Source organism: Ovis aries, chromosome 11 (genome assembly GCF_016772045.2).
Source record: "Ovis aries strain OAR_USU_Benz2616 breed Rambouillet chromosome 11, ARS-UI_Ramb_v3.0, whole genome shotgun sequence".
Classification (NCBI taxonomy): domain Eukaryota; kingdom Metazoa; phylum Chordata; class Mammalia; order Artiodactyla; family Bovidae; genus Ovis; species Ovis aries.
Genome location: NC_056064.1, coordinates 44,926,580 through 44,941,796, shown reverse-complemented (window position 1 = coordinate 44,941,796; position 15,217 = coordinate 44,926,580). Strand labels below are relative to the sequence as shown.

Sequence of the window (15,217 nt, the reverse complement as noted above, 5' to 3'; positions counted from 1 at the left end):
GTTGCCCTAACTCCAGGCCCCACTAAAGAGCTTGAACATTCTCCAGTGCAGCTGGAGAATGCTGCTCATACTCCAGATCCCCCTGGGGGGATCAAGCTTCCTTTAGCCCAGGGGGGACACCCAGCTCAGTCTCCAGTTCCCCAGGGGAGCTCAACTGTATCTCTCAAGCCCCCCAAGGAGGTGGTGTCTTCTCCCACACAGCAGGTGCTTCAGACTCAGACATCAGAACCCCCTGCAAAGATGGAACCACTTCCAGCCCCTCAGGGGACCCTTCCTCACCTTCTACAGCCCCCTCAGAATGTAGGATCTTCTCCAAACCAAGAGGAGTTCCCAGCCCCACCCCTTAAAGAGATAGAACCTTCTCCAGCCCAGCAGGGCTCCCCATCTCAGCCTCCAGTGCCACCTACAGAGGTTGTAGCACAAACTCCAATGCTTTATGAGGCGACAGTTTCAACACCAGGACAGGATCAGACTCATCATTCAGACTTAACCAGTGCCACCATCAAACCTTTGGCCCAGAAGCCTACCATAACTCCAGAACCTTCTACACCCCTGGAGGCGACAATTCCTAATCCAGAGCAGGTTCAGGTTCAACATCCAACCTTGACTGAGGTCACAGTTCAACCTTTGGACCTTGAACTGAGCATAAAGCCAGAGCCTACCAAGGAGGAAGAACCTTCTCCAACCATGCAGGAGCTACCACCTCAGCCTGTACAGCCACCTAAGGAGGTTGTGGCTGATTCAACTCCAGGCCAGTATCAAGCTCAGAATCCAACACTGCCAAGCATCACAGTTCAGCCTCTCAACCCGGAGCCTACTGTAACTCCAGAGCCTACTGTAGAAGCTGAATCTTCTACAGCTCTTCGCCCCAAACCCCCTGAGGTGACACTTCCAAATCCAGAGCAAGTTCAGTCTCAATTGACAGAATTCACAGCTCAACCTTTGGACCTGGAACTTACCATAACTCCAGAATCTACGAATGAGGCTGAATCTTCTCCAGCCATGCAGGAGAGCCCAGCTCAGCATCCAGTGCAGCAAGAGGTGACTGTTCCAATGCCAGCTGAGAGCCAACTGCTGCCCAGTGTCACAGTTCAACCATCGGGCCAGAGGCCTAACACAACTCCAGAACCTACGACAGAGGCTGAATATTCCACAGGCCTACAGCAGACTGCAGCTATTCCACCATACCCCGAGTTAACACAGCCACATCCAAAGCCAGTTCAGTCTCAGCGCCCAGCCTTGAGTGGGGTCACCTTCCAATCTTTGGACCTGGAACTTACACTAACTCCGGAATCCACTGTGGAGGTTGAACCTTCTCCAACTGCGCAGCAGACCCAAGCTCAGCCTCCAAAACCCATTAAGGAAGTTGTAGCTCAGCCGCCATTGTATTCCGAGGTGACAGGTCCAGCACTCGAGGCGGCGTCGCCCGGCGTCACCGCTTATCATGTGGACCTGGAGCTTACTGTAACTCCAGAGCCTGCTACATCTGAACATTCTACTGCCCTGCCACAGACCACAGCTCCTCCTCCAGAACAGCCTGAGGGGACACTTGCCCAGCCAAACCTGACTGAAGTCACGATTCAGCCTATGGACGTGGAAGTTAACGTTACCGCAGTGAATAATACGGAGGCTGAACCTCCTCCAACCCTTCAGGAGACCCCAAGCAAGGATCAAAGTCAGCCTCCAACATCACCCAGCATCACAACTCATCATGCAAACCTGGAGCTTACCATAACCCCGGAACCTGCTATGGTGTCTGAATATTCTACCACCCTGCAGCAGACCACGGCTCCCCCAGAGGTGACACTTCCTCTGCCAAACCTGACTCAAGCCACAATCCCAACTGTGGACCTGGGAGTTAGCATATCTCAACAACCAAGGTCATCTGAGATGATATCTCGGATGGTTCTTTTTCCTTTGACTCCATTTTCGGTACCCAGAAGTCCCCCTGGTATAAAACATATCCTAGGAAAGAAGCAACCAGTACAGAATGCCACCACAACCATCAATGTATGTAAGCTCTGTACCTGCAAAGATGAGACGCTGTCATGTGTTGGTCTGAGTGCAAAGCAGAAGCTCCACAGAGTGCCTGAGCCAGGGCCCAACTCCTACAATGGCACCTTCACCATCTTGTAAGAACGGCCTTTCTTTATTTGTTCTCTGCATTCTGCCTAATGTGGCAGCCCCTCTTCCAGGTTTTCCTGGGTCTTTCTCATCTCCCCAACCCATACTGACTGACTTGCCATTTTTAACCTTTCATTTGTCAACGATTCCTTATATTCATTCTCCTCCTTACTATTGTTGCCTCTTCTCCAGTCTTTTACTTATAATCACCCCTATTCGTTTTCCTTCTCTAATTTTTACCCCATTATTTAATTCCTCAACATCTACTCTTCTCCCATCTTTGCTCCATCCTCTTTACAGCAACATGTCCCTCTCCCCACCTCATTGGTGGTGAAACAACAAATGGTTAAGAGTAGAGATTCCAGAGCTGAACTGCCTGGGTTTGAACCCATGTCTGTAATTTGCTAGCTTTGTGACTCAATTTCTGCATCTGTAAAGTGGGAATGATGATAGTTGTCATCTCATAGGATTGTTGTGAGATTTAGATGAGTTAATACATGTAAAGCTCTTACACCAGTGCCTAACATATATGGGCTTTCCTGGTGCCTCAAATGGTTAAGAATCTACCTGCAATGTGGGAGACCCAGGTTCTACCCCTGGGTCAGGAAGATCCCCTGGAGAAGGAAATTTCCATTTCCAGTATTCTTGCCTAGAGAATTCCATGGACAGAGGAGCCTGGCAGGTTCCATGGGGTCTCAAAGTGTCGGACCCAACTGAGCGACTAACACACACAATACATGTAAAATGCATGTAAAACACCAGTGCCTAGCATATATGTTAGTGTTAGCTATTATTATATTTAGTTCCTCAGTTATATCTAGAACTCATCTTTGTCCCCTGATTTCTATGTATAACACCCATTTTGTGCCCAACACAGGGCTAAGTACTGTGGGCACCACAGAAGTATGACATTGTCTGCAGAACATGGCAATGATAGGTGAGAAGAAAGGGGATGTGCTTTAAAAGGGAGATAATATGCAGTTAAGCATTAAAAGAGATACAGATATCTGCTGTAGTTCACCAGGACCTGTAATCATTAGGTTGTGGAGGTCACGGAAAGCTGTATGGATAAGTTAAAATTTCAGCTGGGACTTAAAACATTGGCTGTGATTTGTTAGAGAAAAAACAGAGAGCACGGTCTAGGCAAATGTGTGCCTGCGAGGATGATCAGGATTTCATAGATTAGTCTGGCTGTAAAAAGAAGCGGGTTGGTGGTGGTGGTTTAGTAGCTAAGTCATATCTGACTCTTTTTGACCCCGTGGACTGTAGCCCACCAGGCACCTCCACCCATGGGATTTCCCAGGCAGGAATTCTGGAATGGATTGCCATTTCCTTCTCCAAGGGATCTTCCTGACCCAGGGATCAAACCCACATCTGCATTGGCAAGTGAATTCCTTATCGCTGAGCCACCAGGGAAGCCCAAAAGATTGGGTTAGAGAACAATGAAAGCTACGATTATGGAAAACCTTGGCTACCCTAATGGAGGTTTGAAAGTGATGATGTGAGATATGCGGAGCCACTGAAAGTTTTCAAGCAAGAAAGACAAATGATTAAAACAAGAGAATTATTAAGACCAAATAGAATGGTCTAGGAAAATCTAGGGGTAAAGTGAGAAAGGGCTGAATTAGAGTGGTTGTGAGAAGAGTAGAAAGAAAATCATGAGAGCATGACAAAGGCAAAACCAACTAGATGTAGTCATTGACTAGCGTTGGTGGACTTGGGTATGTGGGAAAGAGAAAAATCGCGTATGTTGATGGGGCTTCCCAGGTGGTGTTAGTGGTAAAGAACCCACCTGCCAAAGCAGGAGACATAAGAGACATGGGTTGATTCCCTGGCTTGGGAAGATCCCCTGGAGAAGGAAATGGCAACCCACTCCAGTATTCTTGCCTGGAGAATTCAATGGAGAGAGGAGCCTGGCGGGTTACAGTCCCTGGAGTTGCAAAGAGTTGGACACAACTGAAGTGACTTAGCATGCATGCGCGATGGGGGGAATGATGGTGGTGTAACAAGTGGAAATACAGCAGTTGGGAAGGAGAGCTAGTTAGAGGAAGATGAGTTCCGTTTTAAACATTTAAGGTTTGATCCCTGGGTTGGGAAGATCACCCAGAAAAGGGAATGCCTACTCACTCCAGTATTCTTGCCTGGATAATCTCATGAACAGAGGAGCCTGGCGGGTTTATAGTCCAGAAGGTCACAGAGTTGGACTAAGCACACACACTGGGAAGCTGTGGGAATTAAAAATCTGGTTTTTTCTGCATTTGAATATTACCCATAAGGTGGCCATGGTTCTTTTACATATTCTCTTCATTCTTTTCCTGCCTGTTCAAGGATATAACCTGTGTTTCTTCACAGAAATTTCCAAGGAAACTATATTTCTTACATTGATGAAAATATATGGAAGGCATACCGTTGGGCTGAGAAACTGTGAGTATATGATGTCCAAATGTGAATACAAACTGCTAACTGTCTTGTAAGATCCTTCTTGGTCCAGAATTTTGAGGTCAATAGCTGTGAGAAAAGGTATTTCCCCTTTCATCTCCCAAAGCAACCTATTGATTGAAATTCTGTGTTTATTTTAAAGATTAAATTTGGCAGGCTCTATTTAAAGTCAGTAATTTATTTTCCATTATATGAGTATTGTATGATTATATTCTCATTATGTAAAAATAACAGGTATAGTAAAAACCCTCCTTGCTCCCTAAACCCCATTCAGGCTGCTTTGAGTTTAGTATATATCCTTCCAGACTCTTTCCTATACATTTGAATACATATATATTTCCAGATAACCAAATAGGTTTCTTGTATGATTTTCTTACCTTTTTTACACAAATGAAACATCTTGCAACTTGATTCTTTCATTTCATGATGTCTTAGATTTCTTTCATTCCTAGTACATAGAGTGTTAACACATTCATTTCAACTCCTGCATAATATTCCATAGTATAAATGTATCACAGTTTAATAATGCTCCTATTGAAGGACATTTGTATGTCCAGTTTTCTTGTTGCATGCATTGCTGCAATGAATATCCTCATACGGGCACCTTTGTGAATCTGGTCAGGTATTTCTGTAGAATAGATATCTAGAAATGGGATTATTGGGGTGAAGACTATGTAGATATAAATTTTTCAGTTCAGTTCAGTCTCTCAGTCGTGTCCGACTCTGGGACCCCATAAACTGCAGCATGCCAGGCCTCCCTGTCCATCACCAACTCCCAGAGTTTACCCAAACTCATGTCCATTGAGTCGGTGATGCCATCCAACCACCTCATCCTCTGTTATCGCCCTCTCCTCCTCCCTCAATCTTTCCCAGCATCAGGGTCTTTTCAAATGAGTCAGCTCTTCACATGAGGTGGCCAAATTATTGGAGTTTCAGCTTCAACATCAGTCCTTCCAATGAACACCCAGGACTGATCTCCTTTAGAATGGACTAGTTGGATCTCCTTGCAGTCCAAGGGACTCTCAAGAGTCTTCTCCAACACCACAGTTCAAAAGGATCAATTCTTCTGCCCTCAGCTTTCTTTATAGTCCAACTCTCACATCCATACATGACTACTGGAAAACCATAGTCTTGACTAGACAGACCTTTGTTGGCAAAGTAATGCCTCCGCTTTCTAATATGCTATCTAGGTTGGTCATAACTTTCCTTCCAAAGAGTAAGCGTCTTTTAATTTCATGGCTGCAATCACCATCTGCAGTGATTTTGGAGCCCCCAAAAATAAAGTCTGACACTGTTTCCACTGTTTCCCCATCTATTTCCCAAGAAGTGATGGGACCAGATGCCATGATCTTCGTTTTCTGAATGTTGAGTTTTAAACCAACTTTTTCACTCTGCTCTTTCACTTTCATCACTCTCTTTAGTTTCTCTTCACTTTCTGCCCTAAGGGTGATGTCATCTGCATATCTGAGGTTATTGATATTTCTCCTGGCAACCTTTTTTTTTTTCTCCTGGCAATCTTGATTCCAGCTTGTGCTTCATCCAGCCCAGCATTTCTCATGATGTACTCTGCATAGAAGTTAAATAAGCAGGGTGACAATATATAGCCTTGATGTACTCCTTTTCCTATTTGGAACCAGTCTGTTGTTCCATGTCCAGTTCTAACCATTGCTTCCTGACCTGCATACAGGTTTCTCAAGAGGCAGGTCAGGTGGTCTGGTATGCCCATCTCTTGCAGAATTCTCCGCAGTTTATTGTGATCCACACAGTCCAAGGCTTTGGCATAGTCAATAAAGCAGAAGTAGATGTTTTTCTGGAACTCTCTTGCTTTTTTGATGATCCAGAGGATGTTGGCAGTTTGATCTCTGGTTCCTCTGGCTTGTCTAAATCCAGCTTGAACATCTGGAAGTCCATGGTTCATGTACTGTTGAAGCCTGGCTTGGAGAATTTTGAGCATTACACTACTAGTGTGTGAGATGAGTGCAATTGTGTGGTAGTCTGAGCATTCTTTGGCATTGCCTTTCTTTGGAATTGGAATGAAAACTGACCTTTTCCAGTCCTGTGGCTACTGCTGAGTTTTCCAAATTTGCTGGCATATTAAGTGCAGCACTTTCACAGCATCATCTTTTAGGATTTGAAATAGCTTACCTGGAATTCCATCACCGCCACTAGCTTTGTTTGTAGTGATGCTTCCTAAGGCCCCCTTGAATTCACTTTCCAGGATGTCTGGCTCTAGGTGAGTGTGAGTGATCACACCATTGTGATTATCTGGGTCATGAAGATCTTTTCTGTATAGTTCTTCTGTGTATTTTTGCCACCTCTTCTTAATATCTTCTGCTTCTGTTTGGTCCATACCATCTCTGTCCTTTATCTAGCCCATCTTTGCATGAAATGTTCCCTTGGTAGCTCTAAGTTTCTTGAAGAGATCTCTAGTCTTTCCTATTCTGTTGTTTTCCTCTATTTCTTTGCGTTGATCACTGAGGAAGGCTTTCTTATCTCTTCTTGCTATTTTTTGGAACTCTGCATTCAAATGGGTATGTCTTTCCTTTTCTCCTTTGCTTTTCGCTTCTCTTCTTTTCACAGCTATTTGTAAGGCCTCCCCAGACAGCCATTTTGCTTTTTTGCATTTCTTTTCCATGGGGATGGTCTTGATCCCTGTCTCCTGTACAGTGTCATGAACCTCCGTCCATAGTTCATCAGGCACTATCAGATCTAATCCCTTAAATCTATTTCTCACTTCCACTGTATTGTCATAAGGGATTTGATTTAGGTCATACCTGAATGGTCTAGTGGTTTTCCCCACTTTCTTCAATTTCAGTCTAAATTTGGCAACAAGGAATTCATGATCCGAGCCACAGTCAGCTCCCTGTTTTGGTTTTGCTGACTGTATAGAGCTTCTCCATCTTTGGCTGCAAAGAATATAATCAATCTGATTTCGGTGTTGACCGTGTTCTACTCCAATCAACATGCCATGATGACATTCATTTCTCCCACATTCCTTCTACCATTGGATATTCTCTGCCCCGCCCCCCTGCTCTTTTTTTGTCTGATCTGATGGGTGAATCAAAGAGGTCTGATCTGAATTTGAATTTTTCTGATCACTTATGAATTTAAATGTCTGTATATGTTTACTGAACATTTGTCTTTCTAAACTGCCCTTAGTCCATTTTTCTGTTACTGTTTTTTTAAATTGATTTGTAGAAAAAGTCTGCTTAGATACATAAGTGATTTTGGAAAAAAAAACATTCAAAGTAATTAACTAGTATTTTTCATGACCGTTTGTGGTCATATCATTCATTCAACTTGAATAAACCAGTCATAAATGAATTCTGAATTAATAATAAAAGACATAACAGTCAATCTGAAAATAGGGATTATGACCACCCTTAGAGACATGTTCCCTTAGTTTGACTATCTTATTGGTAAGGAAAAACTACTAGAACCAGGCAATTTTTTAAAATTTACAGATTTCGTAACTACAAAATGTAGTTTATATTTCCCATGATAGTATCTAACTTGGAGATTTTATTTCCCAAACTTGTAAGAAGAATGAAAGTCATGTGGCACAAGAAATAGATTAACATTCGTTTCCTCTGAGGAGTAGAGGGCAATGGTAGACTAAGGGACAGAGGTAAGAGAAAAAGTTTGGATTGTGTACTATATATCTTTGGGATTTTGAGCCCTGTGAATATATACTACATATTTTGTGAAAAATAAATTTGAATTAAAAAGTTAACTGTTAAAAAGCCCATGTTTGGGAAGTGATACAGTATAACATGAATCTGGTAAGATTTGAAGATTTCTCAGCCAGCTTGAGGTTTATACCTTATAAACAGAGGTTCCTAACTTGGTGTCAGTGGTTCCCCAGGGCAGAATTTTTTAATCTCCCTCCTGATCCCCCATGTATGTCTCTTTGGCGTATAATCTACAGAAGCTTATATTCTTGGGATAATGTTTTTAAGTGTATAATACGTCAAAATAGATAGAAAAACAAAGGAAACCGACTATATTGAAACACTGACTAGTTTTCAGAATAGTTTAAAAATCAGTGATATAGTAATAAACATGCTTCTCTTAGCACACTAAATAACAAGATAGTGGTAGGTCAATAAATGTTATACCTCAGGGTAGTGATGTGAATAAATGATATTTTGAGATATCTGCAATGTACGTGTGATATGAAATGACCTGTGATTTCTATTGGGGACCAAGTTAACTACTGCTGATCTACTGTGATTTGTTGCCTATATTCATAATGGAAGGAAATGCTGATTTTACTGAGAGATTGTGAAAATTGAGATGTAATTTTGTTTTCCATCCAAGTTTAGCCCTCTGAATTCAGTCTACTCTGTTCATAGACCTCTGCCCTAAAAGGATGGTCCAGAAACGGAAAATTGCACGTATACTTTTACATGTGTTCCAGACAGTGCAGTTTTCTAGGGAAAAGGACATTTTTTTAAATGAAATTCTCAACGGATTCTTATCTCAAAAGATTTAGTCACAAATGTAGGGGAGAAGATATTTCTTTCCCTGTACTTATCCTCATGAATGATGGTAAATGGATGATTTGTTTTAAATAAAAGTATCAGATAGTTGATAACCCGTCACTTTTTGAATTCATTCAATAAATATATTTTTGAGTGTCTCCTATGTGCCAGGAACTGTTTTATATGCTGGAAGACAGGCCTCAAAACAAAAAAGACCAAGTATTCTAGTTCTTAAGGGGGTTACAAATATATAAAAATAAGTAAGTAAGTATAATAGATAAATAGATATAATCTTAAGTATTGATGAATACTTTGGAGAGAAAGAAAGCAGACAAAGTCGAGTAAATCACTTCTAGAATGGCCTGCTATTTGGCCTGCCACTCAACTATATGTATAGTTGAGTCAAAGAAACACTGAGCCCTCTCAGTTTTCTAGAAGTTGCAGAATGGAAAGAAGGATAATTGTCTATAAATATAAAATCAAGAATGAATGTGAAACTTAGAAGATTGCCTTAGATAAGAACCCTGGTCAGAAGTAAAACATGGATGTTTCTTAAACGTTACTTCATGCCTGGTTTTAATATTTTCATGGTGTGAGAAAGTTTTTGATCTGGCTTTAACTCTTGATTCCCTATAGTTTTAGATTTCTTGCCTCAGTCAGAATGAATATTTGGAGTTCTACAGATCAGTAGACTTTATTTCAGTTAGTTGCTTATTTGAAGCTCTTTTGGGGGGTACTTTTTGGTGACTGACATTCTCAGTCTACACTTTACTTCTAGGTTGAATTTATTACTGTTATTTTTAAAAATTTTAATATCCTGTCATCCAAACAAGTCCACAAAAAGAAACCCCATTCATTTAAAATACATATTCTTGGTTACTCTCTGTCCTCCCACAATATTCAAACTCCAGCTAGTCTGATATGGGCATCAGCCAATCAAAGAAGACAGTGCAGTGAAGAGTTGATGATCAGCCCCGTCTCTTCACTGTCCTGATTGAGTCCTTGTCAGTGTTCAGACTTACAACTAGTACATACGAGTTTCACTTCTGTCTCAACCTTTTTCATATATCATTATTTCCTGTGACTTTTGTAAATCACCTATGGTATACACAGTTTTTTTTACACGATGTGGGGAGGTAGAGTTCTTTCCAACTTTCGAAGTTATGAAAAAGGTTACTATAAACGTCGTTGGGCATATTGATTTGAGCTTTCCAGGTGGAGCTAGTAGTAAAGAACCTGCCTACAAATGCAGGAGACATTAGAGCTGCAGGTTCAATCCCTGGATTGGGAAGACCCCCTGGAGGAGGAAATGACAAGTCACTCCAGTATTCTTGCCTAGGAAATCCCATGGATAGAGGAATCTGGTGGCCTACAGTCTGTGGAGTCGCTTCTGTCTTGACCTTTTTCATATATCATTATTTCCTGCAACTTTTGTATATCACCTATGGTGTACTTGGTTTTGTTATGTGACATGGGGAGGTAGAGTTCTTTCCAACTTTCAAAGTTATGGAAAGGGTTACTATAAACGTCTTTGGACATACCCATTTGTTTTTTCTTTTTGAATCATTTCCATGGAAATGTGAAACCACTACTTAACCGAGGTGAGTAGTCAGTCTTAGCACCGGCTGTTGACCGTTCCTCCTTCACCTGTCCATCACTGCTGTTCTTTCTAACACGGTGAATTTCAAATTGAGGTCAGGATCTTTGAAGCATTTTCAGGACTCCGAGAGTTCTTTGTGGGAATTCTGTGGGAATGAAGTCTTCTGTGTTTTTGTTTTAGTGATCCTTGAAAAATGTATATGCCTTTAAAAATGTATGTGCCTGTATTCTATATAATATGAAGCATCTTATAACTGAGTTGCAGAGTTTCCAGGTAGTAATACTTTAATTCTCATAAGCTATGAGTAAAGAATTAATTTATGAGATGGAATCAAGCTATGAAGTGGAATTAATATGAATATGTGACCAAGATACACTGTGAGTGAAAAACAATGTTTTAAATGCAGCACTCAGTGAGAATATTCACAAGGCAACATAGCATGTGTTCAGATCCCCGAGACTCCTGAAGGGTGTACCACTGTTAATATTGCAAGGAAGGGGATTCTTGCAGGCAAGAGAAACTGACCTCTGATATCTTTATAGAGAATCTGATATCTTTCTTCTGTGCTAAAGTCAGAGAGAGAGCTGTGATTGGAAAGGTCTGCCCAGGGACTCCTCAGATGTTGACAGGATTCTTTTCTGACATGAGTGGTATCACACAGGGATTTGTTTCATAATTATTAAACTGAACAATTGTATATATTTTATGCATATTTTTAAAATATGCAAATAATTTTCAAAAAAGTTTTACTAGAGGAATAAAATCAAATGACTTCATTTGCAGCCCTGATACAGTTCTGTGTGGAACTTCCCAATAAGGTTTGGGAAAAGAGAAGAGGGAAGGACACCTCTGCAATGTTGGTGCTGCCCAGAGTTGAATTCTAAGAGAAATCCTGTGATCTAGAGAGTGGGCATTAACTAAATGATCTGTGTGATTTGGTGGGAAGAGTGGATGGAGAGTGTGTGTGTGTGTGTGTGTGTGTGTGTGTGTGAGAGAGAGAGAGAGAGAGAGAGAGAGAGAGAGAGATGGAGAGAGATGGACACAAAGGATGTGAAGAGAAAGGTTTAAATGAAAACAGAACAGAAATTGCCACCCCTAAATTAAATAAAAATTAGGGTGTTTAGATGGCACCATTACTTAGCTTCCTCCACTTACAGGAGTACTATGTAGTAAATGGTTATAGTTATTTTGCATTTTGATTGAGAAATAACCTTTTCATTTTTCAGAATTCTCAGTGAAAATTCTTTGACTGAATTACACAAGGACTCATTTGAAGGCTTGCTATCCCTCCAATATTTGTAAGTTAATTAGTGAATCATATTTATTGATGAGATCTTCTCTATAAAATAACTACAGGGTTCAAATTACATAATCTCTTCAAGTTCTTCCACCCATACAATTCTACAATTTTGTAAGTCTGTGTAAGGCCCAAGCCCATCTCTACCATTAAATACCTCCTAATCATTTTTTAATTTAATTATTTAGGCAAGATATAGATAGGAAAAAACCCTTTAGTTGTAGAGGAAAAGTGGTAATGGGATCTGAGCAATTATAGACTCCCACGTCTATAACATTATATATAAACGTTCATATACTGTCTGCTTATATTTTGTTCATGACTCAAATCTGAACCATGGTCCATTTTTATGCAGCCTGTAAGTTAAAAATGATTTTTAAAGGGTTGTAAATGAAAAAAAAAAAGAGAGAGAAGGAAAGAAATATATGTGACAGAGGCTGTGTGGCCTGCAAAACCTAAGATATTTACTCCCTGGCCTTTTTGGAAAAGGTTTGAAAAACTTGTTTTACTAAAATGAGAGGAATGAAAGTTAACTTCAAATTGTCACCCACAGGAAAGAAAATATGGAGCACTTGCATTAGTGTGAATGCCATTAACTCATGATTTTGATAATTTAATCTAAGCTAAAACTGGAGCAGTTCAGTTTAGTCACTCAGTCATGTCCGACTCTGTGACCCCATGAATCGCAGCACGCCAGGCCTCCCTGTCCATCACCAACTCCCAGAGTTCACTCAAACTCACGTCCATCGAGTCAGTGATGCCATCCAGCCATCTCATCCTCTGACATCCCCTTTTCCTCCTGCCCCCAATCCCTCCCAGCATCAGAGTCTTTTCCAATGAGTCAAACTCTTCGCATGAGGTGGCCAAAGTACTGGGGTTTCAGCTTTAGCATTCCTTCCAAAGGACACCGAGGACTGATCTGCTTTAGAATGGACTGGTTGGATCTCCTTGCAGTCCAAGGGACTCTCCAACACCACAGTTCAAAACCATCAATTCTTTGGCACTCAGCTTTCACCACAGTCCAACTCTCACATCCATACATGACCACAGGAAAAACCATAGCCTTGACTAGATGGACCTTTGTTGGCAAAGTAATGTCTCTGCTTTTGAATATGCTATCTAGGTTGGTCATAACTTTCCTTCCAAGGAGTAAGTGTCTTTTAATTTCATGGCTGCAATCACCATCTGCAGTGATTTTGGAGCCCCCCAAAATAAAGTCTGACACTGTTTCCACTGTTTCCCCATCTATTTCCCATGAAGTGATGGGACCAGATGCCATGATCTTCGTTTTCTGAATGCTGAGCTTTAAGCCAACTTTTTCACTCTCCTCTTTTACTTTCATCAAGAGGCTCTTTAGTTCCTCTTCACTTTCTGCCATAAGGGTGGTGTCATCTGCGTATCTGAGGTTATTGATATTTCTCCCGGCAATCTTGTGCTTCTTCCAGCCCAGCGTTCCTCATGATGTACTCTGCATAGAAGTTAAATAAGCAGGGTGACAATATACAGCCTTGACGTACTCCTTTTCCTGTTTGGAACCAGTCTGTTGTTCCATGTCCAGTTCTAACTGTTGCTTCCTGACCTGCACATAGGTTTCTCAAGAGGCAGGTCAGGTGGTCTGTATTCCCATCTCTTTCAGAATTTTCCACAGTGTATTGTGATCCACACAGTCAAAGGCTTTGGCATAGTCAATAAAGCAGAAATAGATGTTTTTCTGGAACTCTCTTGCTTTTTCGATGATCCAGCGGATGTTGGCAATTTGATCTCTGGTTCCTCTGCCTTTTCTAAAACCAGCTTGAACATCTGGAAGTACACGGTTCACGTACTGCTAAAGCCTGGCTTGGAGAATTTTGAGCATTACTTTACTAGCATGTGAGATTAGTGCAATTGTGTGGTAGTTTGAGCATTCTTTGGCATTGCCTTTCTTTGGAATTGAAATGAACACTGACCTTTTCCAGTCCTGTGGCCACTGCTGAGTTTTCCAAATTTGCTGGCGTATTGAGTGCAGCACTTTCACAGCATCATCTTTCAGGACTTGAAATAGCTCCACTGGAATTCCATCACCTCCACTAGCTTTGTTCGTAGTGATGCTTTCTAAGGCCCACTTGACTTCACATTCCAGGATGTCTGGTTATAGGTGAGTGATCACACCATCGTGATTATCTGGGTCGTGAAGATCTTTTTTGTACAGTTCTTCTGTGTATTTTTTGCCACCTTTTCTTAATATCTTCTGCTTCTGTTAGGTCCATACCATTTCTGTCCTTTATCAAGCCCATGTTTGCATGAAATGTTCCCTTGGTGTCTCTAATTTTCTTGAAGAGATCTCTAGTCTTTCCCATTCTGTTGTTTTCCTCTATTTCTTTGCGTTGATCGTTGAGGAAGGCTTTCTTATCTCTCCTTGCTATTCTTTGGAACTCTGCATTCAGATGCTTATATCTTTCCTTTTCTCCTTTGCTTTTCGCTTCTCTTCTTTTCACAGCTATTTGTAAGGCCTCCTCAGACAGTCATTTTGCTTTTTTGCATTTCTTTTCCATGGGGATGGTCTTGATCCCTGTCTCCTGTACAATGTCACAAACCTCTGTCCATAGTTTATCAGATGCTATTAAAGCAATGCTGTTTAAACGGCACTTTGAAGGGCCATTAGTATCATCACATAGAAATCTTGGTAAGAATAAGCTTGTGAAAGGAAAGTGAGAGAGATAAAAACACAGGAAAATGTTAAATATATAACTTTAAACACTAAAATGTTAAATATTTAAGCAGATGAACTATGTAAACAGTACTTTGTCAAGAACACATTAAGTTATCAAAAGAACAGACTGTTGTTAAGGATTTCATGCAGCAATTGCATGAAATTAAAAATGTTAAAGATGATGTATAAGTGGTATATTTAGAAATGTTTACAGAAATAGACATATAAGAAATGCCCCTAGCTTCACTAGGTACAAAACAAAAATCTCTCCAGCCTCTGTTTTTTGGCCACACTGTGTGGCTTGCAGGATCTTAGTTCGTCCACCCGGGACTGAATCCAGGCCCCTGGCAGTGGAAGTGCTGAGTCCTAACCACTGGACCTCCAGGGAATACCCTCTGTAGCTTCTTTATCCAAGAAGAAATGCTTGCATAATGTTTTTGTTTATTTGGGATAAGGAGATACCATGTTCTTTGCTTTAAAAGCTCAATTTTTGTCCTTTGTCCATGGCATCCAAGATGTGTATGTTATTAACCCTTATTAAGCCAATTTATGATGCTGTTTAACAAGTAGATTATTTTTGCAAA

The 15,217-nt window shown here is 41.1% G+C and overlaps 1 protein-coding gene across 1 annotated transcript in view; it reads left to right on the top strand.

Annotated features, from left to right (window-relative positions):
• Positions 1 to 15,217, top strand: part of LOC101120000 (leucine-rich repeat-containing protein 37A3-like) — a 49,839-nt gene that overhangs the window by 2,712 nt on the left and 31,910 nt on the right. The window contains exons 3-7 of the mRNA XM_042256823.2: positions 289 to 1,349; positions 1,449 to 1,675; positions 1,970 to 2,132; positions 4,477 to 4,548; positions 11,874 to 11,945. Of these exons, the coding sequence (XP_042112757.1) occupies positions 289 to 1,349; positions 1,449 to 1,675; positions 1,970 to 2,132; positions 4,477 to 4,548; positions 11,874 to 11,945 (1,595 nt within the window). The remainder of the gene's footprint in view (positions 1 to 288; positions 1,350 to 1,448; positions 1,676 to 1,969; positions 2,133 to 4,476; positions 4,549 to 11,873; positions 11,946 to 15,217) is intronic.